We start from the raw sequence: 24,979 nt of genomic DNA, 5'->3' as shown, positions 1-24,979 counted from the left end.
GGATGGTGCGCATGAAATGCATGCTGTCGCTAGAGGAACTGTGGCCCTGGTGGACCTGAGACTCCTGGGGTGGCTTGTCTCCTTTGTTCCTGTTGTTTTAGACTTTGAATTGTCTCTTTTTATGACTGATTGTCTTCTTGGGGCCCCCAAACTCTCAACCGTCCCCTCCAAATACACTCATTCAGGGGCACCAAAGCTGCTCATAGATTCCCCTGGGCACTGTGCAGTTGGAAGTGAGAGGTTGGGGGAGAGGAAAGGGTAAACCCACCCCTTTCCCTCTGCACCCTCCTGTCCAGCACTCTTTCCTCCCAGCTCGGCCTGCTGGTCTCAGCACCTCCCCCTCCCTCTTGGAGCACAGATCCCATGTGAATCTGGGCTCATCGCCCCTGCAGGCAGGTCTTCCCTGACACCCTGGGTTTAGACAGAACTGGGTTGTCCCCAGCACAGGGAGAGGAAGTGCTATTAAGAAAAGTTTACCAAAAAAGAGATTTTTTTTGTGTTGTTAGGAAACTGGGAAAGGGTGAGTCAGCCAGGGTAGGATGTAGTGAGGATGAGGGGGTGGGGATAAAAATAAGGGCTGTGTATTTGAGGCTGGAATTTGGGGAGGTGCTTATGAGGACAGAAATAGGGAGTGGGAAGAACAGAAAGCGAGAGGGATTGAGGGACTGAGAGAGAGGAGGCTGAGCCACCCTGAGAGGGGGACGTAGAATCCAAGCAGCGTCTAGCCCAACAGTGGAACGAAGCAAGCCCAGCTCCGGGCCGCACCTTCTCCGGGATACCCTGGGACAAGCCAGGCCTCTTGCCCTCAGGCTCTTGTAGACAGACTCATGGACCAATAGAACCCTGTGCAGTGGAGCTATCGCAAAGGAGCAACGAACTGCCCTGGGTCTGAAAGGACGTCTTGGTGGAAGTGACGGCTGAGTTGAAGTGGGTCTGGCTGGCTTTGGAAGTCCGAGTCACATAATTCCGAAAACCGGCAGTCCTCGTCAGCGGCCGCTCCTCGACAGCCCAGAATAGGAGGTCTCTTCCAGACAGCACTAGCCGCAGCTGGCGGAAGTGCCGGGGAAAGGGGGTGGGGCCGCGAGAGCAGCGGAAGCCGGAAGCCGGAAGCCGAAGCCTGAGCTGCGCGTGGCTGTGATGGCGGCCAGCGGGGCGGTGGAGACCGCGCCCCCGGGGGCCACCATCGCCCCCTCGCCCGACCCTCCCCCGTCTCTCGCCCCGGGACACTTGTTCCGGCCCCTCAGCGCCGAGGACGAGGAGCAGCAACCCACCGAGATCGAGTCGCTGTGCATGAACTGTTACAACAACGTGAGGCGGGGGCGCGGCCGCGGGCAGCGGGAGGGTAGGGCTTAGGCGGGGAGGGGCCGGGGGTTGGACCCATGGCCAGGTGGGCCCAGTCCGGGACCCGGAGGCGCGCCCGGGAGACCGCAGGGCGGTTTCATTGATTCTTTAATTCGCTGCTTTCTGCTTCCCCAGGGCATAACGCGCCTCCTGCTCACCAAGATCCCCTTCTTCAGAGAAATAATCGTGAGCTCCTTTTCCTGTGAGCACTGTGGCTGGAACAACACGGAGATCCAGTCGGCAGGCAGGATCCAGGACCAGGGAGTGCGTTACACTTTGACTGTCAGGGCCCTGAAGGTGAGAGCAGCTCAGAGCAGGTACCCCAATATCCTAGAGGGAGCTTGAGGACTAAAGTCAGAAATCTGGTCCAGGCGGTCGGACCTTAAATAAATCCCCCTATGTCTCCAAGCCATATAGTTTCCTCTTTTGTGAAATGGTATTGGTGCTTTTATCTGCTCCAGTGAGATACGATTTGTGAAAACTCTTTGTAAATTGTGTCACAGGGTATGAAATGAGCAGTAGTTGTTATGAGGAGTATTCTCACCATTTGGACAGCCTGACTCATACCACCTGTACTGTTTGGAAGGAGTAGTTTGGACCCTCTGGAGGGGAGAGAGGGAGAAACAGCTGGGCTGGGGTCTGATGGAGGCTGACAATGTGGTTATTTCCTGAGAAGAGGCTGACCTCTTTGGACTGAACGTTTTCCTTTCTGCCCAGGACATGAACAGAGAAGTAGTGAAGACTGACTCTGCCACCACAAGGATCCCTGAGCTGGATTTTGAAATTCCTGCCTTCAGCCAGAAGGGAGGTAAGATTAAGATCAGGGTATTTGGGCTGTTCGCACCTAGCTGGAATCTTATCCACTTTATTGCAAACCCTCTGGTGCCATACCTATCTAATGGCTTGTGTATGGGTTTCGTCATGCAATCATCGTGATCTTCACTGGTTTAACATGAGTGGAAAGCTTAAGTCAAATAGCGGAAGATAGTAGAGAGTAATAGTAAGACTATATTATAGAATTTTAGCACCACTGTTATCAGAGATAAATGGAATCTTATGCCTGGCCGCCTCATTTTATGGGTGAGGGATTTAAGGCCCAGAGAGTTCAAGTGAGTTGCCCAGGGTCATACAGACACTTGATAGCAGAGTTAAGACTTACTTGTCTTTTGTTCTCATTCACAAGCTCTGACCACTGTTGAAGGATTGATCAACCGTACTATCTTTGGCCTGGAGCAGGACCAGCCCACACGAAGGGTGAGCTGGGGTTTTCTGATTACAGCAGCTCAAGGAATAATGGCTAATATGTGTCTGAATAAAGTGTTCAGCTTCCCATGTGTCTAAACGGTCTCTGACTACATGCTGGAGAACTTCTTGGGAAAGCATATGTTGATGCTCTAACTGCCAAGGTGTCACATATGTTGTACTTTTTGTCCTTTCTACTTCCCTCCCCCAATGTATAATCAGGCCTCATCTCAGACAGACAATGTAACATTACCTCTAAAGAGCCTTTCCTAATCCCCTTGGGTTATCTGTGCTTCCTGAATATTCCCTTATATCTTATATTTATTATGATAGAAGTAATATAACTTCATATTTAGTTATTTGTCTTCCTAAATAGCTGGGGAGCCCCATGAGAGGACTGTGATGTATTTACTGTTATATCCCTAACCTGGCATGAGTGCCTGGGCTAAATGGTTGAATGAGTGAGAAAATGAGGCTCATCTGCCATTATGCATCAACTTCATACTTGTTTGCGACATCTCATTGTGAAGTCTGAGTCACTCTCTTTCCACTCAAACTGAGACAGGTGGCAGCTTCCTAATGGAAGTGATCTGGGTATGATCTGGGTATAATAAGGGGTGGGACATAAAGTAGACCACCGGGGCTGATACTTTTCCTCTCTGTTCATGGCAGGCAAACAAAGATGCCACAGCTGAAAGAATTGATGAGTTCATTGTCAAACTGAAGGAGCTAAAGCAAGTGGCCACCCCTTTCACTCTGGTGAGCATTGAGGGACTAGAGTTGCCCTTTATTAGGGGAGGAGAGATCATTAAGACTGTCTGGAATTTTTCCAGTATGGTGCCTGAGTGGTCTGATGGTAGGTGGAGGATTGCACATTATTTCCTGTTTCAATGACTTATCTCTTTACCCATGTGTTAGATCATTGATGATCCTGCAGGTAACAGCTTTGTGGAAAACCCCCATGCTCCCCAGAAAGATGATGCCTTGGTGATCACACACTACAACCGGACCCTACTGCAAGAAGAGATGCTGGGGCTCCAAGTAAGTGGACTGAAGGAGCCAGAAGAATGCTCTGGAATTATCTTACAGTCTGGATTGCTTGGAGTCAGTGGGAACTTATTTTGCTGCTGATGGCCTGTGTACCCTATCTCAGCTTGTTTGTGCCTCTCATCTAGCTGATGTCAAGGACTTGGGTAAACTTCCCAGAGATGATGGCAGTGTCTGTGATCTTATCTTGATCCCTTTTCTTCCCTTGATTGGGACTTTACTTTCTGGTTTCTCTGTCCAACCCATGAGATAGCAGCTGACATAAGTGAGCCAGAGTATTTTGTCCCACTCCAGAGCAGGGTGTTGGGGATGCTGAGATAAACCTGCCAACTTGTGATTTGCATCTCTGCTATTTTAGGCAGAAGCACCAGCAGAGAAGCCACAAGAGGAAGATCTCAGAAATGAAGTGAGTCACGTTGGCTACTGTTGAGAAAGGAGCAGAGTTGTGGGCTGAGACTGATGCTGTTCAGTGTCTCCTCCTCACCACCAGCATGGATGAGCACCAGCATACCAACTGAATGTCTGTAGCCTGGGCATCCTGCCTGGGAGGACTCACCTTGTGTCCCTATATTGTGTTCCAGGTGTTGCAGTTCAACACAAACTGCCCAGAATGCAATGCCCCGGCTCAGACCAACATGAAGCTAGTACGTATCTTTTGTCAAGCAATTGGGTTGCTCTTCATCTGACTCAGACATGAAGATTATAATCAGGCTGGGAGCATCCCTTCAAGGAAAGCATATGCTTTTTCCCATTGAGAAGGAGGCTGTTGCCTTTGATTAGACTGTATACCTTGGCTTTTGGGTTCAACGAGAAAATTAGGCCATTGTTTGAGGCTCTATGTGTGTGTTCTGAGCTATGCCTTCAAACATGTGAACAGGGATCACCACAAGTTGAGAACTTGCTTTTTTCTGGAGGACTCAGAGTTAGGTTGCCTTTTGTGATATATTTCCTGCAGTCCTGAGACCAGCGTCTATGTGGGGTGTGGCTTTGTTTTTCCCCAGAGGGTGGTCTTGCTTTCCTGGAAGTAGATTTCCTTAATTCCATCTTGCAGAAATCCCCCACTTTAAGGAGGTTATCATCATGGCTACCAACTGCGAGAACTGCGGGCATCGGACCAATGAGGTGGGTGGGCACCATCGTTTGGGAAGAAAACTAGCTTAAGGGTAACCCCCTTCTAACTTTCATCCTTCCTAAATGTACTGTTTCAGGATTGGGGGCAGGGCAGTGTGAGTCTTTCTCTTAGGCTTGGGTAGGGTGAAGAGCCCTTAGGGAACTGGGAATTAGCTGAGAGAAGAACAGAGATTCTGTAACTTGTTTAAGACATACTAAAGGTTGATTGTATAGAAGAAAGAGGAGACTTTTGACCGACTCCTCAGAGCAGTGGAAGTTCAGGGAGGCAGATTTTAACTTGACAATGAAGAACTTAATACAGCTGCCTGAAAATAGAATGGGCTGCCTTGGAGAGTGATAAATCCCCTTCCCCTGAGTGTATCTGAGTATAAGCTGATTAAGTTCTTAAACCAGAATATTATGAAGGGGATCCACATGTTGGATACAGTAGACGAAAGGACTAGAATAAACACTTAAAAGTCTCTTTCAGCCCCAAGAGTCAGATGTTTTTTAAAGGTAAATTCAGAGTTTCTTAGTAATTTGGGATAGGTTTGGCATGGTACTGGGGCTAGGCATTCTGTTCCTGGTGAGCTCTTGGTGTTTTCTGTTTGGGTGACCACTGCCACTATCAGTTTTGAATGCTCTGTCCTTGGTAGCTGTTAGTGGGCCTAACTGATGGGAGGGCCAAGCCTGTGCTGAGCCTCTCTCTGTTGCTGCTCCTGACTGTTACCTGTACAGGTGAAATCTGGAGGAGCAGTAGAGCCCTTGGGCACCAGGATCACTCTCCATATCACAGATCCCTCAGATATGACCAGAGACCTCCTCAAGGTAACACCTGCTTGGGAAAGTGACTATCTTCCTCATAGGCTGGATAGGCTGTCTCTGTCCAGGGGAAATTATCTGTTTAAAGTAATGTTCAGGGACATGAGGTACCTCCTGCTTCCCTGGGTTTGAGGTTCCCAGAGCAGGGTTAATTCATGGTTGGAATTACAGATTCAGAAGGTGACCCATAAGCTCTTTCTGATGACTTGGCAGCTTTTTGGCTTCCAGTGTTTATATGGGCCCTCTTCTCTGACTCCTAATGACAGGATACCTGACAGCTTAAAGCTATGACTCAGAGTTTCCCTTTATTAAGTTAGTTCCATTTCTGTGGTTCTGATGGACAGGAGTGAGTCTCTAGCTTTAACTAGGGAGTCAGAAAACTGGGACAGCTGACTTTGTCCCCAAACTATCACTGGCAGTATTAATTTGGCAGGAGGCTTCTTGTTGGCTTTCTTTGCTGCTGACTTAGATCTTAAACTGACCTGTCATCTCATAGTCTGAGACGTGTAGTGTGGAAATTCCGGAGCTAGAATTTGAACTGGGAATGGCTGTCCTCGGGGGCAAGTTCACCACACTGGAGGGGCTGCTGAAAGATGTCCGGGAACTGGTGAGTCTCTAAGTAGTGTCTGCAGCTTCTCCCAGCAATTTGGCTGTAGGGAAAGGGACTAGAAGACCTCAGACTTCCTTGCTGATGATTGGAGGTTTACCTTATAGCTGGTTTAAGAGACCAAAGTGTTATTTTGGATTGTAAAGCTTAAGTTTATGGGAAATTTTGAATGGAAATTCAAAATGGGGACATTGTAGTTATTTTGTGTAAGTCAAAATGACTTCGGTAAGTCATTTATTTCATTGTAAAGTGTGGGGACGAGAGTCCTTCCAGCACCTAACACTTCCCAACATACAGATACATATATGTGTGTTGACTTATCCCATATGTTTATCCTGATAATTATTTCACTTAATTGATTCTCATTTGTTGGGCATTTTGTCTTTGTAAATTGTACTTTTTCTTTGCATTTCTTCTCCAAATTAGGATTAGAGATCATACTATAAGAACATTTTCCCAGATTTTGTTTGACATTGCCAGTTTTGTCATCTTGATCCCCATAGAGCCCCCCAGGAGTGGCTGCCTAGGTCAGAAAGGCGGTGTGGGATAAATGGAAACCAGGCTTCCCTGACTGGGCACCCACTGCTATTCCCCCCCTGGCTTATTCAGGCCTAACAAACATAAAGCCAGTACTTAAGGAATTTGGATGTCATTTATTGCAGGTGACCAAGAACCCTTTCACACTGGGTGACAGTTCCAGTCCTGGCCAGACGGAGAAACTGCAGGAGTTTAGCCAGAAGTTGGACCAGGTGAGAGGATGCTGGCCAGTCGGTACTTGTAATCCTCTGATGAATAAGAGGCTGCATACTCATTTCTTGCCGTTTTTTGAACATCTAACCATCATGTTGGCGATTATTCTGGTTTCCCGCATCCCATGTCATCTTTCTTGGTTTTCTCCTTATTTTGTTGTAGCTTCTTCTCCAACAAAGTAAGTAGCTCAGAAGTGGCTTCCAGAGAAAGAGTACATGGGAAATTAGATTTCTGGAACCTTTCCTGTCTGAGAATTTCTTTATTCTGTGTTCACATTAGAGTGATTCTTGGCTGGGGAGAGAATTCTAGGATAGAAATGATTTTTCATCAGAATTTTGAAGACATTACACTACTGTCTTCCATTTCTCAGTTTGGCTATTGAGAAGGCTAAAGCCATTCTGATTCCTCTCTTGTATGTGACCTATTCCTGTGATCTTTTTGTCTCTAGTGAGGTGAAATTTCATGATGTGCCTTAGTGTGGGTGAATTTTCACCCACCGTGCTAAGCACTTGGTAGATCTTTTCAATCTGGAAAATTCATGTGATTTAGTTCTAGGAAGCTGTCTTGGATTATTCTGCTGAAGATTGCTTTTTTCTGTTTACTCCTGAAAACTCCTGGGTTTTAGATATGAGACTTATTTGTCTGGTCTTTTATAACTTACTTTTTGTGTCCTAGTTTCAGTTTCTTGGTATTTTGCTCTACTTTGGGAGATTCTCTCAACTTTATTTTTCAACTCTTTAATTGAGGTTTTCATTTCCACTAAGATTTTTATTTTCTAAGAGCTTTTTTGAAAATGGCAATGTTAGGGGCCTTGCTTAGATGTCTGATAATCATTGATTGCTTACAAGTAGAGCAGTAAAAACTTGAGTAGGGGTGAGTCTTGTTGACAGGGGGCTCATCCTAGGGGGATTTAGTTCAGCCATTTTGTTAAGATAGCCCCCAGTTCCAGAATTGTTAGGTCTGTCTTCCTGGGCTGGTCAGATTCTCATCAGTGGCTGTTCCATTTCCTAGCCTGAAGGTAAAAGCGTGGCTGGCAGTGTTCTGAGAGCTGTGGGAAGAGGGCTGGGGGGTGTGTATGTCTGTTTCCAATAAGCATATGTTCATTCAGCCTCCTTGTTTTTGATTCCTTTTCCTCTACCCTTGACTGGGCCAGTACCCCCTAGCCCATAGCTGGGTGTGATAAGTTCTCCAGAGAAACAACAACTGTTGGCCATTTGGAATGGGGGATGAGACTGAGGAAGTTGAATGGCTTAGATAGCTTTGCAACAGTCCTTATTTTAGATTCTTTCCATTCCACTTCTAGAGGTACCTAATTTCACCAATTCTTAAAACTTTTGGAAATTCTATAATATAAATTGGGTTGGTTCTTATCTGGCAGACATGGCCCTTTTCTATCAGGAGCTATGTAATATTTACCTGCTGTCTTCTCTTTCTCCTTTAGATCATTGAGGGTAACATGAAGGCCCACTTTATTATGGATGATCCAGCAGGAAACAGTTACTTGCAGGTATTGTAGATCTTCCATGATGTTTCATAGAGAAGTATTTTCTGATCTTCCTTGAATTTGTATCATTTCCCCAGAAACTGAAAGTCTTGATTCTAAATGGACTGCTTTTTATCAGGGAACTCCTTAGAAAATAAAAGAAAAAGGGGGAAAGGTGGGAGGGATTTTAATTGTATGTAAAGAAGGGTAAAAAAGGATACTCCTAGACTCCTTTCCTCCTGCAGTCTAGTTCTTATCCCTAGCTCTGGAGTTTTCAATTTGTAAATCTGATTGTAGAATGAGGAGAAATGGTAGGAAAACTGAGAGCGTTTAAGCTGACTGGGCAGGATAGTCTTGTGATTGATGTAACTTTAATATTTATGGAGCACTTATGGGTCAGTCAAAACTATTCTGAGTTCCTTCCATGATTAAGACCACTGCCACAATTTTCATTAGAAAGTACATACACAGAATTTTTTAGGCAGACGGTTCCTTGATTCTGCCTGGGGCTGGGCTGTCCCACTCCTGACCCATGTAGGCTCTGTTGCTGCCCACTGGTTCAGCATAGCCATGGGGAATTGGAGGCCCTTAGAGGAAAAAAAACTCATTAAGTTCTTGGGAAAGTGGGACTTGGAAGCTGCCTGCAGGGAGGGGGAATGGCACAATGACACAGGCACTGATTATATCTGTCCTTGGCCTTGCAGAATGTGTATGCACCTGAAGATGATCCTGAGATGAAGGTGGAGCGTTATAAGCGCACCTTTGATCAAAACGAGGAGCTAGGGCTCAATGACATGAAGACGGAGGGCTATGAGGCTGGCCTGGCTCCACAGCGGTAGCAGTGGGCAGGTCATGCATGGACCAGTCTCCTGTGCTGCTCTACCGCAGGGTTATTTATTACTATTGGAATAAGGCTGGGTGTGTCCTCCCCACCAGCCCTTGCTCGTGGTGAGGAGGACACCTGGTCTGAGTCAAGAGACCTACGCACACTTTCTAAACAGCTGGTGATGCAAGTACAAGCCTATTGTGTTACTTGACCTTATTTTAGAGGTTTTCAATTGCCCTGGGAAGAAACCCGGAAATGGACCAGGGGGCATGTCATTATCACTTTTTCCCTATTAGGTCTTTACCCTCCCTCCACATAATGCTCTGTCCTCTAAGATTGGAACTCTGAAGTTGGAGAAGGTAAAATAAAGTTACAGCGGGAGTTTGGGAGTTGGTTTTGGGTATATAAAATACTGATTTTCAACAGGAGTCTTCCTGAGGGGAGAGAGTCCAATACAAGTGAAGGAGTTATCAAAATGATGGCTTTCAAACAGCACTCGACTCTGTATCCACTCTGTCCTTTTGTGATATCATGCCGTTAGAATTGAGCCTCCTAAAGAAAATTTTCTCCAGTGTGGCCACTGTAATTTGGGGATCGGAGCTGGCATTTCATTCATTCCTTCAACAGATGTTTGCTTGCCTACTTTATGCCAAGCACATCACAGAACAGTGAACAAAATCACTGCTTTAATGGAATTTAGAGTCTAGTGGGGAAAATTGGCAATAAACAAATAAAACAGTATATCAGGTAGTGATTAGTGTTATGGAGGAATATAAAGCAGGCAGTGGGGAAAGGTAGTGCTAGGGAAAGTGGGGCTAAGGAAGATCTCACCAGGCAGGTGATAGTCTGGCCTTAACGCAAAGCTGAGAAAGGAGGTAAGGGAGTGAGCCATGTGAGTAGTTGGGAGAAGAGATTTCTGGGCAGAGGGAACTGCAAATGCAAAAGCTCTGAGGCTGGTGAATGTTAGAGCCGGTAGGGGTGTTTGGGATCAGCTAGTCCCACTCTCAGTTACAAATGGGGAAACACATTTAACCATAGAGGGAAGGGACTCTACAGTTGCATGGAAGTTAAGGACCAGTGAGCACTCTGCTGCCCAGGGCCCTGAACTCCCCCAGCCAGTGCTCTTTGCACTGTGGTCTGCTGCCTCTCATGAACAAAATGGTGACTCCTGGGGTGCAGACTGCAGGATATTTGCTCAATAGAGATCAGTTAATTAAGATGTTATCACCCACCTTATTGCTTTGTATTGCAAACTTAACTCTGAAGAATTATTATTTTTTTTAAGCATTTCAGTTACTTTCAGTTAAAGAAAAACAGCAGCTTTTTCCAAGGGCAACAAAGTGAACTGAAGGTCAGGAGGAAGCCGGGTGTGGGCTTCTCACAAGCTCTTGCTCCAAAACCTGGAAGTGAGGACAGAGGGCCCTCCTGGGAACTCTGGGGAGACTGGCGCAGCAGGGGGATTCCTTTGGCGGGGTGGGCAGAGCTGCCAGCCCACCCATGGTCACTGGATTGATCTGAGTGGGCTCTAAGGCAATTTCCACGTGCCAGTCTGCTGACATGATGAACATTATTATTCTTGGGGGGCATTAAATTAAGGAATGACACAAGGAGCCAAGAGTGTGGCTTATTCTGTTGGATTCTGAATCACAATCAGGAAATAGGCTTTATGTGGTGCAACCATAATTTCATTTTTCTTGAAGCAAATTCGAAGTGAGGTCATTCTGGGGGTCAGTTTCACGCACAGTGCTCCGTGCTTTCAAGATGAAGTTGTGCATGAGGTTGTTGTACTGTGTGGTGGTGGGATTGTCCATGGTGATCTTGATGGGAATGCCTTCTGTGTTCACCACGATGATTCCCTGCACTCCTTTCTGGCTCTGAAGTCGCTTCAGTGTCTCCTCCACCTCTGCCATTTTGGACCGATTCAGTAGCTCTGCGTCGCTGACTCGCAGCCCAGTCCCCAGCCTTTCTGCGTCTGCCAACTCTGAAGAATTATTTAGAGATGACTTAGCAATCAGATATCTACTCTGACTGCTCTATTAAAACTATTCTCAAAAGTCACCAGTGATTTTCCACTTCGAAAATGTTCTCATTCTCTATTTCTGTCACATTTGATAGTGAACCATTTTTTCTCAACCCTTCTCTTGGCTCTTGTGATACTGTATCCCTGATTTTCCCTTTACTTTGATCATTCCTTATTTGGAATCTCTGCCTCTTCCCTCTTAAATGTATTTCCAAAAGTTCTGCTTTCAGACATCTGTATTGGATTCTTTGGCATCTTACTGTCATGTGGGACTAACTCCCATACTTGTATCTCTAATTTCTGTAAGTGAGGGCAAGTAAGATATTTTAAGAATTTGGAGACGCAGGTTGGCAAACAGCTCAAACTATAAAGGTACAACACTTTGAATAGACTTCTCTTATCCATGTATTCTAGCCTAAGAGATTATCTATAGATGTGTTTCCAACTGACTTGGAAATCTGAGTTTACCAAGCAACCCTCTGATTTACCATCTGGTCTCTTGAATGGACTTCCCCATGGGGTAGGTGTGCTCTGTGAAGGTGAACCCCAGTGTCAGGTTCGTTTTTCCATTGTGAAAGAAAAAAATGGCACTCTAGTTTATTACTGAGTCTCTTTTGTGTTTGGTTGGGTGAGGCGATCTCCCAGACTCCAACCAGTTACTGGGAAGTGATAGCCTGAGTTTCTGAACCTGTAAAGACAGGGCCAGGTGCCAGACTGGGATAACCCAGCTAAGGTACTTCCTCCTGCCCTTCCAGGGCCTGGCATTCTTCACTTTCTTACCATTCTCTTAAAGTATTTCTCAACTCCATTCTCACTTCATAAAGCTTGTGGGGATGGGAGCTTACATCTAGTTAACTTTGTCTTGCTCCACAGCCCCTAGCGTGTGATACATGATTAATAAAATTTGTTGTAAGATAACCCTCTGCAGATGCTTATGAATCTTCCATCTTAGATCAAGCCCTGTTAGGGCAGTGAAGGTAGCATAGGTAGGTAACAGGGTACGGGAAGGGTCCTGCTACCAGGCCAGGGGAGACGAGGCAGTCAAAGTGCCAGCCCAAGAATGTGCAAATTCAGTTCAAAGCCATGAGAATGAAATTTAAGCAGAAAGTTTTAGGATTATGTTAAAAAAGGATAGTGCTTTGTTTGTGAAGGCATGCCTCTTATTTCATAGTTCAAGCATGTTAAATACAGCCATGTTTAGTCATGAGACCCATGAATATACGGGTGGGTACGGCATGTGCGTCTGCGCTGTGATGAGTGAGTGGAGGATGTGAGGTTAGCGTTGGGAATAAGCACAAAGGGCAGTTGACTTGGCTAACTGAAAGCTTTAATGATGGCAACCCTTTTGTTGTTACAACATTGTCAGTGTATTTCCTTCTTTGTATACCTGTGGTATGTGGCTGTCGCATTGCAGGGAATGGTGCCTCTGCTTAAATTTAGGGCAGTGGTGTTTAAGGCTTTATTCTTTTAAAAATTTTTACACACTCCTTTTTAAGGAAAATGACAGTGTTTTCATCTGTTCCAAGAAAAGAGTGAGTGCTTATCCTGTGTGTTCACCTCCAGGTTTAGTATTGGCGCTTCCAATGCTTCAGTTTTTCTAGTCTGTGAAATGGGGATAATGAGGGCATTTACTTTGTAGAGTTCTTGTGAGGACTGAGTTACTTGTGAAGTGCTTTTATAGGTACTTCCTTATAATCCTCACAAAAATTCTGAAGTGTCTCTGTTTCTGCTTTAAATGCTAATAATTTCTGGGAAAAAGTAGATTTCAATAAGCAAAGTTATCCCCATTTGACAAGTGAGGAAATAGTCTCAGAGAGGTTGGTAACTTGGAGAAGGTAGCAGAGCTTCTAAGAGGCAGGCTTCACTCCTAGGCCAGTCTGACTGGAACATGAGCTCTTGAATATTTTGAGCTTGAATCCATAATTACTGTTTTTGTTTTATTAGATGGCATCTGGTTCTGCTTAACTGCCCTGTGAGGTAGGGTTGAGACATGTTGGGTCTTGTTAGGCTAAGGGACTGGGTAGGATGGGGAGTGGTGGAACTGAAGAAGACGAATGGATGAGAGATAGGTTGATGGAGGCCGAGAGGGCTATATTAGCAATATTCACTAGAGCAGAAATGGGAGACTGAATGCTTGCTGACACCGGGGTGGAGGCAGGGCTGTGCCGTGCATTTTGAGATACACCCAATGGGACTAGAAGCTAAGGCAGGGTTGTGTGTGGGGTACCTACAGGGCCCTCCAGCTGGTGAGGCCCTGTCATCTCTGTCCAGTGTCCCCTCTCACAAGCCCTCAGAGACCCAGCCTGCTTTCCTTTCTGGACCTGTGCTGCAACCACTCACTATAGCTCAGTGGTTAAAAGTTCACGCTTCAAGGCAGTGATCTCCAAGCCTGTTTTGTATTCTATGAGTAAGTAATTGTTTGAACATGTATCCCAAGATACATATATTTATAAAGTATAACTATGCCTACTTGACTAACACTTTAAAACGGTGACAAAAAATCTAACATGATGAAATGAAAATATAAGATCTAGCACCCCACTTTGCTAGCCTTTGGTCCCAAGAGTCGTGTTCTGGCTGTGTGAAGTCAAGCAACGTCATTAACCTCTCCAAGCTTCTGTTTTCTCATCTGGAAAATATGATAATAAAACTATCTGGGAATTGTGAGGGTTAAATGAGATAATTTATGTAAAGCTCTTAACTTCTATCCACTCAAGAAGAAAAGCCTTCACCCCTCTCCAAAACTTGAACGTTAGAATTCATTCTCTCTAGTTTCCCTTTTGCTATGCTGGAAGTAAATCCAGGTTCTTTTCATTGGAAAGACTTTACAGTTTCCTTCGAGAGTTAACTGGGGGTTACCAATAATATCAAACGTGGGGAAGTTACATACGTTTTGGAAACCACATTTTTCATTGTAATTATGTTCGGTTTGGAGTTCCTGACTTCCTCTCTTGAATGGTACCTGGAAGCCTCTTAGAGCAAATGCCCCCACCCCCCCCCGCCGTCCCCAAGGTACCTATGCTATAAAAATAACACACAGTACGGATAATTATGTGCCAAACACTTCTAAGCCCTTTACACAATAATTATTTCAGTCCTCGAACCATTCTGAGTCAGGTGCCATTATTATTCCCACTTGGTTAAGTAACTTGCTTGAGGTCATGCAGCTAGTAAGTTAGGGAACCAGTATTCAGACTGGTACGCTGCAACTCCACAGCCTGCGTTCTTAACTACACTCCTGCGCTTCCCAAGCGGCTGGGGCCAGCATCTTGTTTGGGACTGGTTGTAGCCTCCTGGCCAGAACTGCGCTTGCTGCGGTTTGTTGGATGAATGGATGGATGGACGTAAAGAAGAAACGTGGTTGCGTCGTCATGGGAATGTGGAGTCGGCTCCGGAGGTGTGCACGTTCCTCATTAGTCTGCAAGCACTTCGCGGGGCCTCACCTGTCACTCTGGGCGGGTCGAAGTACACGCGCCACTTCCGGTCCTGGCTCCACCTCCTCAAGCAGCTGCCATCCGCTTCGCGTTCCAGAATTTTGTCCCCAGCACCGAGCCGTCTCCCCGCCTTCGCCGCTGCCATGGCGGCAGCTCCGCCGCTCTCCAAGGCCGAGTATCTGAAGCGTTACTTGTCCGGGGCAGATGTCGGCGTCGACGGGGGCTCTGAGTCCAGTCGCAAGCGTCGTAAAAAGCGGCCGAAGTCTGGCGGGGCCGGTGGCAAGGGGTGAGTCGGTACTGGCGGGGGGCGGGGCCTGGGGCGGCTCGCTGCCCTCACCCTTGCCGACTCCGCCCTCCGCTGCCCTGCCCTTCCTGGCCCGCCGGCCTCCCTCTTCTAACTGCTCCGCCGACCCTGCCTAAGCCGACGGCCTCGCACCGCTTCAAGCCCGGCTTGCTGCTGCTGCTGCCCCGCTTACACCTCGCGCCAACGAGCAGTAGCTTCCACGTATTAAAGCCAGGGTGTAACTTTCTTTACTCTTTTCCCGCCTTTGTAGCCTTCCGTCTTCTCCCGTAGAGAATGATGGAGCTGATTCCAAGCCTCTGTGCTTGGATTTTTAGGGCCCAGAACCTGCCTGTGGGAGTCCCCCAATCCCAAAGATTCTGGTCCTGAATCAGAGACCTTTGATCACGTCCTGCGATTCTTAATAATAGTACTACTATCAAAAACAACTGACATACAGTTCTTGCGAGGCACCATTATGAGAACTTTAAACATGTGAATTTATTTAAGCCTCACAACACTACCATGAAGTAGGTATTCTTTTTTTTTTTGAGACAGAGTCTCACTCTGTTGCCCGGGCTAGAGTGTCGTGGCGTCAGCCTAGCTCGCAGCAACCTCAAACTCCTGGGCTCAAGCGAGCCTCCTGCCTCAGCCTCCCGAGTAGCTGGGACTACAGGCATGCGCCACCACGCCCGGCTAATTTCTTCTACATATTTTTAGTTGTCCAATTAATTTTTTTCTATTTTTAGTAGAGACGGGGTCTCGCTCTTGCTCAGGCTGGTTTCGAACTCCTGAGCTCAAACAATCCGCCCGCCTCGGCCTCCCAGAGTGCTAGGATTACAGGCGTGAGCCACCGCGCCCGGCCAATCCAATGTCCTTTTAAGGAGAGGGAATTTGGACACAGAGAAAGTAACAGAGGGAAAATGACCATGTGAAGCTCTAGGCTGAGTTTGGACCAAACTTACACTACCAAAAGCCAAGGTACACTTGGGGCTACTAGAAGCTGGAAGAGGTAAGGAAAGATTTTTCCCTAGAGATTTTCCAGGGAGTGTGACCTTGCAGACACCTTAATATCAGATCTCTAGCTTCCAGAACAGGGAGAGAATTTCTGTTGTTTTTTAGATAGGATCTCGCTCTGTCCCCCAGGCTGGAGTGTAGTGGTGCCATCATAGCTCACTGTAGCCGCCAACTCCTGGGCTCAAGTGGCTCCCGCCTTAGCCTCCTAAGTAGTTAGAACTACAGGCGCATGCCACCATGCCTAGCTAATTTTTAAATTTTTTTGTAGTTCTGTAGAGACGAGGTCTCATTATGTTGCCCACGCTGGTCTGGAACTTCTGGCCTTACACGATCCTCCTTCCTTGGCCTTCCTAAATGCTGGGATTATAGGCACGAACCACTGTGCCCTGCTAAATTTCTGTTCTTTTCAGGTGCCCTGCTAAATTTCTGTTGTTTTCAGCCACCCCGTTTATGTTACTTTGTAGCAGCCCTGGGGCACTAAGATACCCAGTGAAATCACATAGTTCCAAAGAGCTAGTCTATTTTCTTTCTGGTTTGGTTCTGGCCTTCTGTTTTTCTGCCCCTGTGAATGAGAAGAATAGGTCAGGCCACAGGAAGCGACTGTTTACATGAAAGCTGGTGTGGTAAGGAATTTGGCTCATTTCTAGGCACCAAAGGGTGAACTGTGAAGTAGTTAACTGAGGGGGCAGTTGTACAAGATGAAGTTGGCCCTGTAGGCAAAGACTGCACCATGTAGGATCTTTTAGGTTTTTGAGCTTTATCCTAAAACCAAAACATAAGTGTTCTTAGGCTGGTATCCAGAATGACTGTTTCTGTTTGATCTTTTTGTTGTTCCCATTTAGGATGCGGATTGTGGATGATGATGTGAGCTGGACATCTATCTCTACCAGTAAACCAGAAAAGGAGGAAGAGGAAGATGATGGAGATTTGCCTGTGGTATGTATCTTTGGGGCTGTCTGGATTTTGAAATGAAGCAATCTTCTCAAACTCTCCTCCCATTGTAGGGTAGATTTGTAGGGGGCGAGTTGAGGGCAGAAAAATGTTTTCAGTTTTCAAAGAGCTGTTTAAAGTAGTGTTCTTTGATGATGCCTATACACTGACTTCTCTGTTTATGGAGGGCCCCATCAACCTAGAAATAGGAACTGATCACAGAGAGAGGCAGGACTCCTCAACATCAGTGATGGAGCCATGATTCAAATTAGCCATAGTTCAGTTTATTGGAATCTACCTTAAAAGCAATGCTCAGGTTCAATTATAGGGAACTTTTTATTTACTCCTTTATTCATTGATTTAACTAAGCTTTCAAATTATATACTTTTGCCTAAGTACTGGAGATATGTAGATTAATAGAACTTAGTGTCTGTATTTTAGAGATTATAACCAAGAACGAATGATTGAATTTCAACAATGCAATAAATGTTGGAGATGTATTTCACATACATACCAAGTATCATTAGAGCATAGGGGAGGTAGCACACTTTGTATTCTAATGGGAGAAGTTGTGAAAGATGTAAATATCTTAACCGAGTTTTGAAGGATGAATAAGAGCTAGGTGGACAAAAGCATAGGCTAATAACCTCTCATTGGTGTATGTATGAAACCATTGTTGAGAATTTCTGAGAAACAAGGTAAAAAGAAGAGCTGTTGATAGGCTGAATTGAAAGGTTATGAAGATGGATTCGAGATTTGTGTATTTAATATTAATTCTCAGTAAAATTTGAAAATAGATTATTTAAAAGATGGCTTCCTAGTAATTAGAAGGGAAATAATAGAGATCTTAGGAGCCAGTTTAGTTTGTCAGAACAAATCATTCAAACTTAATATTAACAATTTTTTTTATTTTATAAAGGAAATACATGTTTATGATAGAATATTTGGGAATTATAAGAAAGTTTAAAGTTTTAAAGAGCATATAATAATAACTGCTTATACTGAGACCATTCAGAGATAACAACTGCTAACATTTGGATGCATATCTCTTCAGTTTTGTCTCTTTATAGATTATATATATTTGTATTTTATTTATTTTTTTGAACACAATTGGGGTCATATTGTTCATGTGGTTTTGCAGCCTCCTCTTTCACTTAATAATATTTTGTGAATGCTTTAGTAAGACCTTCAAATAGTTTTTGAGGATATGATTTTTAATGGTTGCATATTAGTTCAATATATATATTTATTTAATGTGTCCTATTGGACACATAGGTTGTTTCCAGCTTTAAAATATGATAAATAATTGTGCATAAATCATTATAGGTATCTGTTTATTTCTTTATTCCCATGAAATTAATAGATAGAGGGTATGGTCTTTCTGAGTTATATTCCCATATTGCTTTCTAGAAAGTGCTACCAATTTACACATCTAGTAGAGGTGATGAGAATGCCAGTTTGCCGACTTCATCAATATTAAAGCATTATTAACAAAGCAAAACCAAGAAACAAACTTATGCCAATTTGGCAAGTGAGCAAGTTTCTTTGAACACTATAGAAATGAATAATTTTTCATGTATTTATTGGGCATTTGTATTTTGTGAATTTCCTGTTTCTTTGTCCATTTTTTGGAAAATTGGATTTGATTTATTTGGTATTTATTTATTTATTTTTGAGACAGAGTCTCACTCTCTTGCCCAGGCTAGAGTGCCATGGCATCAGCCTAGCTCACAGCAACCTCAAACTCCTGGGCTCAGGCAATCCTCCTGCCTCAGCCTCCCAGGTAGCTGGGACTACAGACACACGCCACCGTGCCTGGCTAATTTTTTCTATTTTTAGTTGTTTGGCTAATTTCTTTCTATTTTTAATAGAGACAGGGTCTCGCTCTTGCTCAGGCTGGTCTCGAACTCCTGAGCTCAAACGATCCACCCGCCTCGGCCTCCCAGAGTGCTAGGATTACAGGCGTGAACCACCGGGCCCGGCCTTATTTGGTATTTATACAAGAACATATCTGTTTTATGTGTTCTAGGTATATTTTATCATTTGCCTTTTCATTTCATTTATAATAGTTTTGACATTTAAAAGTTTTAATTTGGGCTGGGCGCGGTGGCTCACGCCTGTAATCCTAGCACTCTGGGAGGCCGAGGCGGGAGGATCGTTTGAGCTCAGGAGTTCGAGACCAGCTTGAGCAAGAGTGAGACCCCGTCTCTACTATAAATAGAAAGAAATTAGCCAAACAACTAAAAATAGAAAAAATTAGCCGGCACGGTGGTGTGTGCCTGTAGTCCCAGCTACTCAGAAGGCTGAGGCAGGAGGATCCCTTGAGCCCAGGAGTTTGAGGTTGCTGTTTGCTAGGCTAACGTCATGGCACTTGAGCCCTGGCAAGAGAGTGAGCCTCTGTCTCAAAAAAAAAAAAAAAAAAAGTTTTAATTTGGCCAGGCATGGTGCCTCATGCCTGTAATCCTAGCACTCTAGGAGGCTGAGGCGGGAGGATCGCTTAAGGTCAGGAGTTCTAGACCAGCCTGAGCAAGAGTGAGACCGCATCTCTACTAAAAATAGAAAAAATTAGCCAGGCGTGGTGTTGGTGCACCTGTAGTCCCAGCTACTCAGGAGGGTGAAGAAGGAGGATCGCTTGAGCCCAGGAGTTTGAGGTTGCTGTGAGGTAGGTTGATGCCACCGCGCTCTGGCCCAGGCAACAAGAGAGTTAGACGCTATCTCAAAAAAAAATGTTTTAATTTTTTTATAATTTTCCATTATAATATTGTCCTTTGCTTTTATGATGGCCCAAAAGCTAAACAAAGGAGGCTTTAGCCCCACTGCTCTCTGTACTGGTTAAAACAGATGTTGATTCTTGAATTAATTTTTGTTACTGCAAGATTACCACCACCACCAATAATAATGGCAAAATAATTATAATGACTATGATAGCAGTCACAGCACAAGAATAACTATAGATAAAATTTATTGAGCATTTACCATGTATCAAGCACTGCTAAGCTTATGTGAATTATTTCATTCAATCCTCATAGCAGTCCCTTGAATCCTACTTTTACTAATGAAGAAATTGAGACTTAGAATAATTTGCCCAAGGTTACACAAATGCTAAGTGGCAGAGCTAGGGCTTTAGATCTCAGTTTATCTTGCCTGAAAGCCTGGGCTTTTAATGCCTAGTGAGAAATCTCAAAACTAGGTTATATGAGGAATGGTGGTAGGATTTTGGGGAGAAGTAGAGGGAAATTATGACCTGGATTTTAATTCCATTTCTGCCATTTGCTAGCTTGTGGCATTGAGAAAGTTAATTAACTTCCTTGAGTCAATGGTCTGGAGTCTTTCTTTGCAGAGTTATTGTGAGGATTGAGTTAGATAATATGAATAAAGAACAAAACACAGTGCCTTGCATGTAGTTGCTACTCTGTAACTAGAGTTTATTATGCCAGCCATCTCTGAAAGTCTGTGGTGTGGAAACGAGCTCAGTTGCATCAGAGATCAGAACTAGGATCAATGCAAAGAAGTTATAGGAAGGTAGATATTGGTTCAATAAAACTGTTATAATACTTTTCTAACACTTTTCAAAAATGCAATGGACTGCGTTGTATGATAATGAGTTCCCTGTCGGGAGGGATTGGGTGAGTGATCATTTATCAGGGATACCTCAGAGAACATTCCTGTTTGTTTGGGAGTATGGAGAATATGAAGTGTGGTTTTATCCTTAAATATTCTATGATTCTATGTACATCTTAGTGGCTTCCTTTGGTTGGGTTCAAGAAAACCTATCATTGTGACTACCTATGACAAGAAAGGTTTCATAGGAGCCCAAAGTCCTTGATTAACGATAGGCATGGCTGGAGGCAGCCTATGTTTTCACTCAACATAAAAATTAAAATGTAAATGGAATTTAGGTTTTAGCTTACATGTGGCAGTTGTGTTCCTGGAAGGTTAATAGAAAGGTTTGTAATGAAAGAAATTAACCTTTAGGGGGAAATTAATTAGAGAAGGATCTATGATTAAACCAATACAGTGACAATCAGATGTTAATGGAGCAAGCATGACTGAGGACCACTGCATGTTTCTTCGTGACTGTTTTGTGTATGTGTGCACCGTTATGTTAGGAATAGAAATGGTCGTAGCTTCAGGTTCTAGAGATAACAGTGCTCCTTCACTGGATCCTGTGGATTTCTTCAACATAGGAAGTCCTTACTCCCACAGGTGGCTGAGTTTGTGGATGAGCGGCCGGAAGAGGTAAAGCAGATGGAGGCCTTTCGTTCCAGTGCTAAATGGAAGCTTCTGGGAGGTGAGTTCCATCAATAGATAAATCTAAATTTCCCGGTAATAGGGGAGGCCTTTTTTCCTTTCCTATACTTTTCTTTTAGAGGAATGCATAGTTTGTTTTAGCATGCCATTGAGCCTGAAAAATAGAGTGGGAAAAAGAATTCAGGACTTCTTCAGAGGTAGTGAGGAACTTAGAGACCAGCTATCTCTCTTTGTCTTGTGTTTTGGTATTAGAATAACTGAGGTCAGAGACTCATCTGGAGCATCTACTCCTCTCTGACGCAGAATAGGAGAGCACTTGGTATATAGGCAAGACTTTGGGAGGAGTTTACAAGAAACAGAACAGAATTTGGAGACTTTAGCTACTTCTTATCCTTCAGAATGAGGTGACTACTATATAGGCCAAGGACCCATGTTTTTTGTCCTTTTTATTTATGTTTGTAAATTTCTCTATTCTTCCCTTAAATATTGGTATTTTATAGTGCATTATCCTCTACTCGTCCACTTTAGACTCTTCCTAGGCTAATAATTTTATAGACTCTTCCTAGGCTAATAATTTTATTCTCTTTTTTTTTAAAAACTGTTGAGCCCTTGAGAATTGGATAAAAGGTATTTGTTTGTCACAACTGTTTGAGCAGAGACTAGTCTTATTTGCCATGATATTTCCCCTACCTAGCACAGGGAGGTACCTTTAATAAATATTAGTTTGAATTGCTGGTAGGCATTTGATTCTTGTAGCCTACTGTTCTTTGGTAAATCATCACTTGAGGCTTAGCAATCATTCCCCTCTTTTCAATAACTTGGTAGATGGGTCTACTTGCTAAGGGACATAGACCAGTGAGTCACAGTCCTGGTTCCAGTGTCATTCAGGCTCTATATGGCCAGAAAGCATGCTGTTTTTTCACTTCTTTATTTATTCTTTCATAAACAAGGATCTTCTTTTTTTTTTCCTTTTTCTTTTTTAGAGACAGGGTCTTCCTCTGTCGCCCAGGCTGGAGTACAGTGGTGTGATCATAGCCCACTGTAACCTTGAACTCCTGGGCTCAAGCAATCCTCCTGCCTCAGCCTCCTAAGTAGCTGAGACTACAGGTGGACACCACCATGCCTGGCTAATTTTTTAAATTTTTTGTAGAGATGGGTCTTGCTGTGTTGCCCAGGCTGGTCTCGGACTCCTGGCCTCAAGTGATCTTCCTGTCTTGGCCTCCCAAAGTGCTGGAATTACAGGCATGAGCCACTGTGTTTGGCTGGATCTTCCTTCTTGTTAGCTGTGTAGCTCTAGTTTACCTCTCATACTTGGTCCTTTTTGACACATGGAAGATGAAAGAAGTAGCTCCTAAGCAGGATTTGTCTCTGTTGTAATAGTTTGTGCTATTAGGTTAATTATCCTCCGATTCTGACTGGAACAAAATATGTAACAAAACTGACGGTTAGCTATAGATTAGTAATCACCATTGCCTCAGTTAATTTTTAGTACGTTATTATTTAGCTTTATGAATGAAAACTTTATTTTCAGGATTACTTTTTCAGAATTCCTTTCAGTTTTATCCATTATTTTCTGCCTTATCCTCTAGTCATGTTTCCCTTTTCTTATTTATTTATTTATTTCAGAATGTTATAGGGGTACAAACATTTTGGTTACAAATAATGCCTTTGCCTCACCCAAGCCAGGGCTAGAGGCATGCCCTTCCCCTATACAGTGTGCTCTGTCTTCATTCTTTGTGGATTTACCCACCCCCACGCCCCACCTGACCGACACCTAGTGAATATTACTTCCATGTGGGCACTTAAGTGTTGATCAGTTATTACCAATTTGATGGTGAGTACATGAGGTGCTTATTTTTCCATTCTTGTGATATCTCACTTTGAAGGATGGGCTCAAGCTCTGTCCAGGATAATATAAGAGGTGCTAGATCACCATTGTTTTTTGTAGCTGAGTAGTAGTCCATAGTTTTATTAATCCACTCATGTATTGATGGGCACTTGGGTTGTTTCCACATCTTTGCAATTGTGAATTGTGCTGCCATAAACATTCGGGTGCAGATGTCTCTATTATAGCATATCTTTTGCTCTTTTGGGTAGATGCCTAATAGTGCTATTGCTGGATCAAATGGTATTTCTATTTTTAGCTCTTTGAGATATCTCCAAATTATTTTCTGCAGGAGTCGTACTAATTTGCAGTTACAGTGGGCTATGATCACACCACTGTAAAAGTGTTCCTATCTCTACACATCCATGCCAGCATTTGTTGTTTTGGGACTTTTTGATAAAGGCCAATCTCACTGGAGTTAGGTGATATCTCATTGTGGTTTTGATTTGCATTTCCCTGAGGATTAGAGATGTTGAGCATTTTTTTTATATGTTTGCTGGCCATTATTCTGTCTTCTTTTGATGTTTCCCTTTTCCATAATTCTTTTTCCAAAGAGAATTCTTCTCTTCTGGTCTGCATATCTGTATGTCTAGGAACTCACTCACACTCATTCTCTCTCCCTCTGTCTCTCTCTCACACACACACACACACACACACACACACACACACACACACACACCTTTTTCTTCTGCCTCATCCCAATATGTTACTGGAAATATTTTCACTAATCTCTGACCCTTACTTCCTTTTTAGAAATGTCATGAAATTTATCAGCCTCATGGATTAGGTTTGCTGTTGGGTCATGAGACATCAGTACTTTTATCTGTGGGGTGGATTCCAATCAGAAAGGCTTATCCCCCAAAATAAAGGAGTTGACTTAGTTTAATCCATCCATTTGACAAATATGCATTGGGTCCTACCCAGATTTTGTTTGTGTTTGGGCTATGGAGCTCATTGACAAGAAATAGAGGGAGAGGAGAAACTGGATCTTAGAAATGTCTCAGTTGCTATGAATATTTCATTTTCTTATGCCTTGGAAAATTGAAGGTCTCAAACTACCTATTTTTTCCTCAACTATGTATTTTTATTTTAAAGATTTACATATTTTAAATATTTCACATGGATCTGGAGTCAAACAAATCTGGATTTAGATGTTTACTCCTTCACCTCTTATTAGTAGTATGACTTTGGCAAATTACTTAATCTTTCTAAGCATCAATTTCCTTATCTTTATAATGAAGATAACAATATTTGTCTCCTAGACTTGTGAGAATTAAATGAGATAATCCATATAAAGCTTTTGCACATAGTAGGTGATCAGTAAATGCTTGATCCTTTTTTTTTTGTGATGTATTTTTTTCCCCTCTAACAAGGAGCACAATGACATGGATTAAATATAAATAATTACCAACATTTCATTTTGATGTGCACAGATTTAGTTAGCTTGCCTTTTGAAAGAAGAATGAATACAAACTAGAAATTATCCAGGCTAAATATTAGGAGCCACTGACTGGGAACTCTGCACAAATGAGGTTTTAGAAAGAACATTGGATTGGGAGTTAGAAGACTTGGGTTCTAGCCTGTCTCTTCTTCTTAGTAGCTGTGACCTTAGGTAAGAAATCACTCAGCTCCTCAGAGCCTCTATGTTCATGATGTAAAACAAGGGTACCTGCCCTGCTTATCCTAAAGGGTATAATATGAAAAATGTATTTAAAATGCTTTGCAGACTTATTACTTGATAAGCAAATAAAACAGGTTCTTAAGATATTCATCAGTTCTTGTTTGCTGTCCCTAAGCAAGAGAGCTGTGCAGACCTTTTGGCCTTTCTGAGTAGTTCTCAGATGTGTGCTGCTAGTGCATCTTTTGAAAATTTGTGTGTGAAGGGTGGACAGAGCATTTATGGGAGTCTGACTCTGCTATTTGTGTTTAGGCCA

General features: G+C 43.7%; 2 protein-coding genes and 1 pseudogene across 3 annotated transcripts in view; 2 read left to right on the top strand and 1 right to left on the bottom strand.

The window, feature by feature from the left end:
* The first annotated feature begins 539 nt into the window (after positions 1 to 539).
* Positions 540 to 9,609, top strand: ZPR1 (ZPR1 zinc finger). The gene is made up of 14 exons (XM_012658346.1): positions 540 to 1,308; positions 1,477 to 1,638; positions 2,059 to 2,149; positions 2,525 to 2,595; positions 3,256 to 3,342; positions 3,502 to 3,624; positions 3,989 to 4,036; positions 4,212 to 4,278; positions 4,682 to 4,752; positions 5,479 to 5,568; positions 6,059 to 6,169; positions 6,832 to 6,918; positions 8,361 to 8,426; positions 9,107 to 9,609. Exons 1-14 carry the CDS (start codon positions 1,138 to 1,140, stop codon positions 9,239 to 9,241), a joined length of 1,380 nt encoding a protein of 459 aa, XP_012513800.1. The 5' UTR covers positions 540 to 1,137; the 3' UTR covers positions 9,242 to 9,609.
* Positions 9,610 to 9,766: 157 nt separating this feature from the next.
* On the bottom strand, positions 9,767 to 11,396 carry LOC105821607 (annotated as a pseudogene). The gene has a single exon (XR_001138074.1). The product of XR_001138074.1 is annotated as a dynein light chain roadblock-type 1 pseudogene (transcript).
* Positions 11,397 to 14,311: 2,915 nt separating this feature from the next.
* Positions 14,312 to 24,979, top strand: part of BUD13 (BUD13 homolog (S. cerevisiae)) — a 24,839-nt gene continuing 14,171 nt past the window's right edge. The window contains exons 1-3 of the mRNA XM_012658323.1: positions 14,312 to 14,968; positions 16,822 to 16,915; positions 21,116 to 21,200. Coding sequence (XP_012513777.1) covers positions 14,583 to 14,968; positions 16,822 to 16,915; positions 21,116 to 21,200 — 565 coding nt within the window. The 5' untranslated portion in view covers positions 14,312 to 14,582. The remainder of the gene's footprint in view (positions 14,969 to 16,821; positions 16,916 to 21,115; positions 21,201 to 24,979) is intronic.

Source organism: Propithecus coquereli, unplaced genomic scaffold (assembly GCF_000956105.1).
Source record: "Propithecus coquereli isolate 6110/MARCELLA unplaced genomic scaffold, Pcoq_1.0 Scaffold580, whole genome shotgun sequence".
In the NCBI taxonomy this organism is placed as follows: Eukaryota; Metazoa; Chordata; class Mammalia; order Primates; family Indriidae; genus Propithecus; species Propithecus coquereli.
Note: the sequence above shows the minus strand (reverse complement) of the source record. Positions and strands in the feature narration are given on the sequence as shown.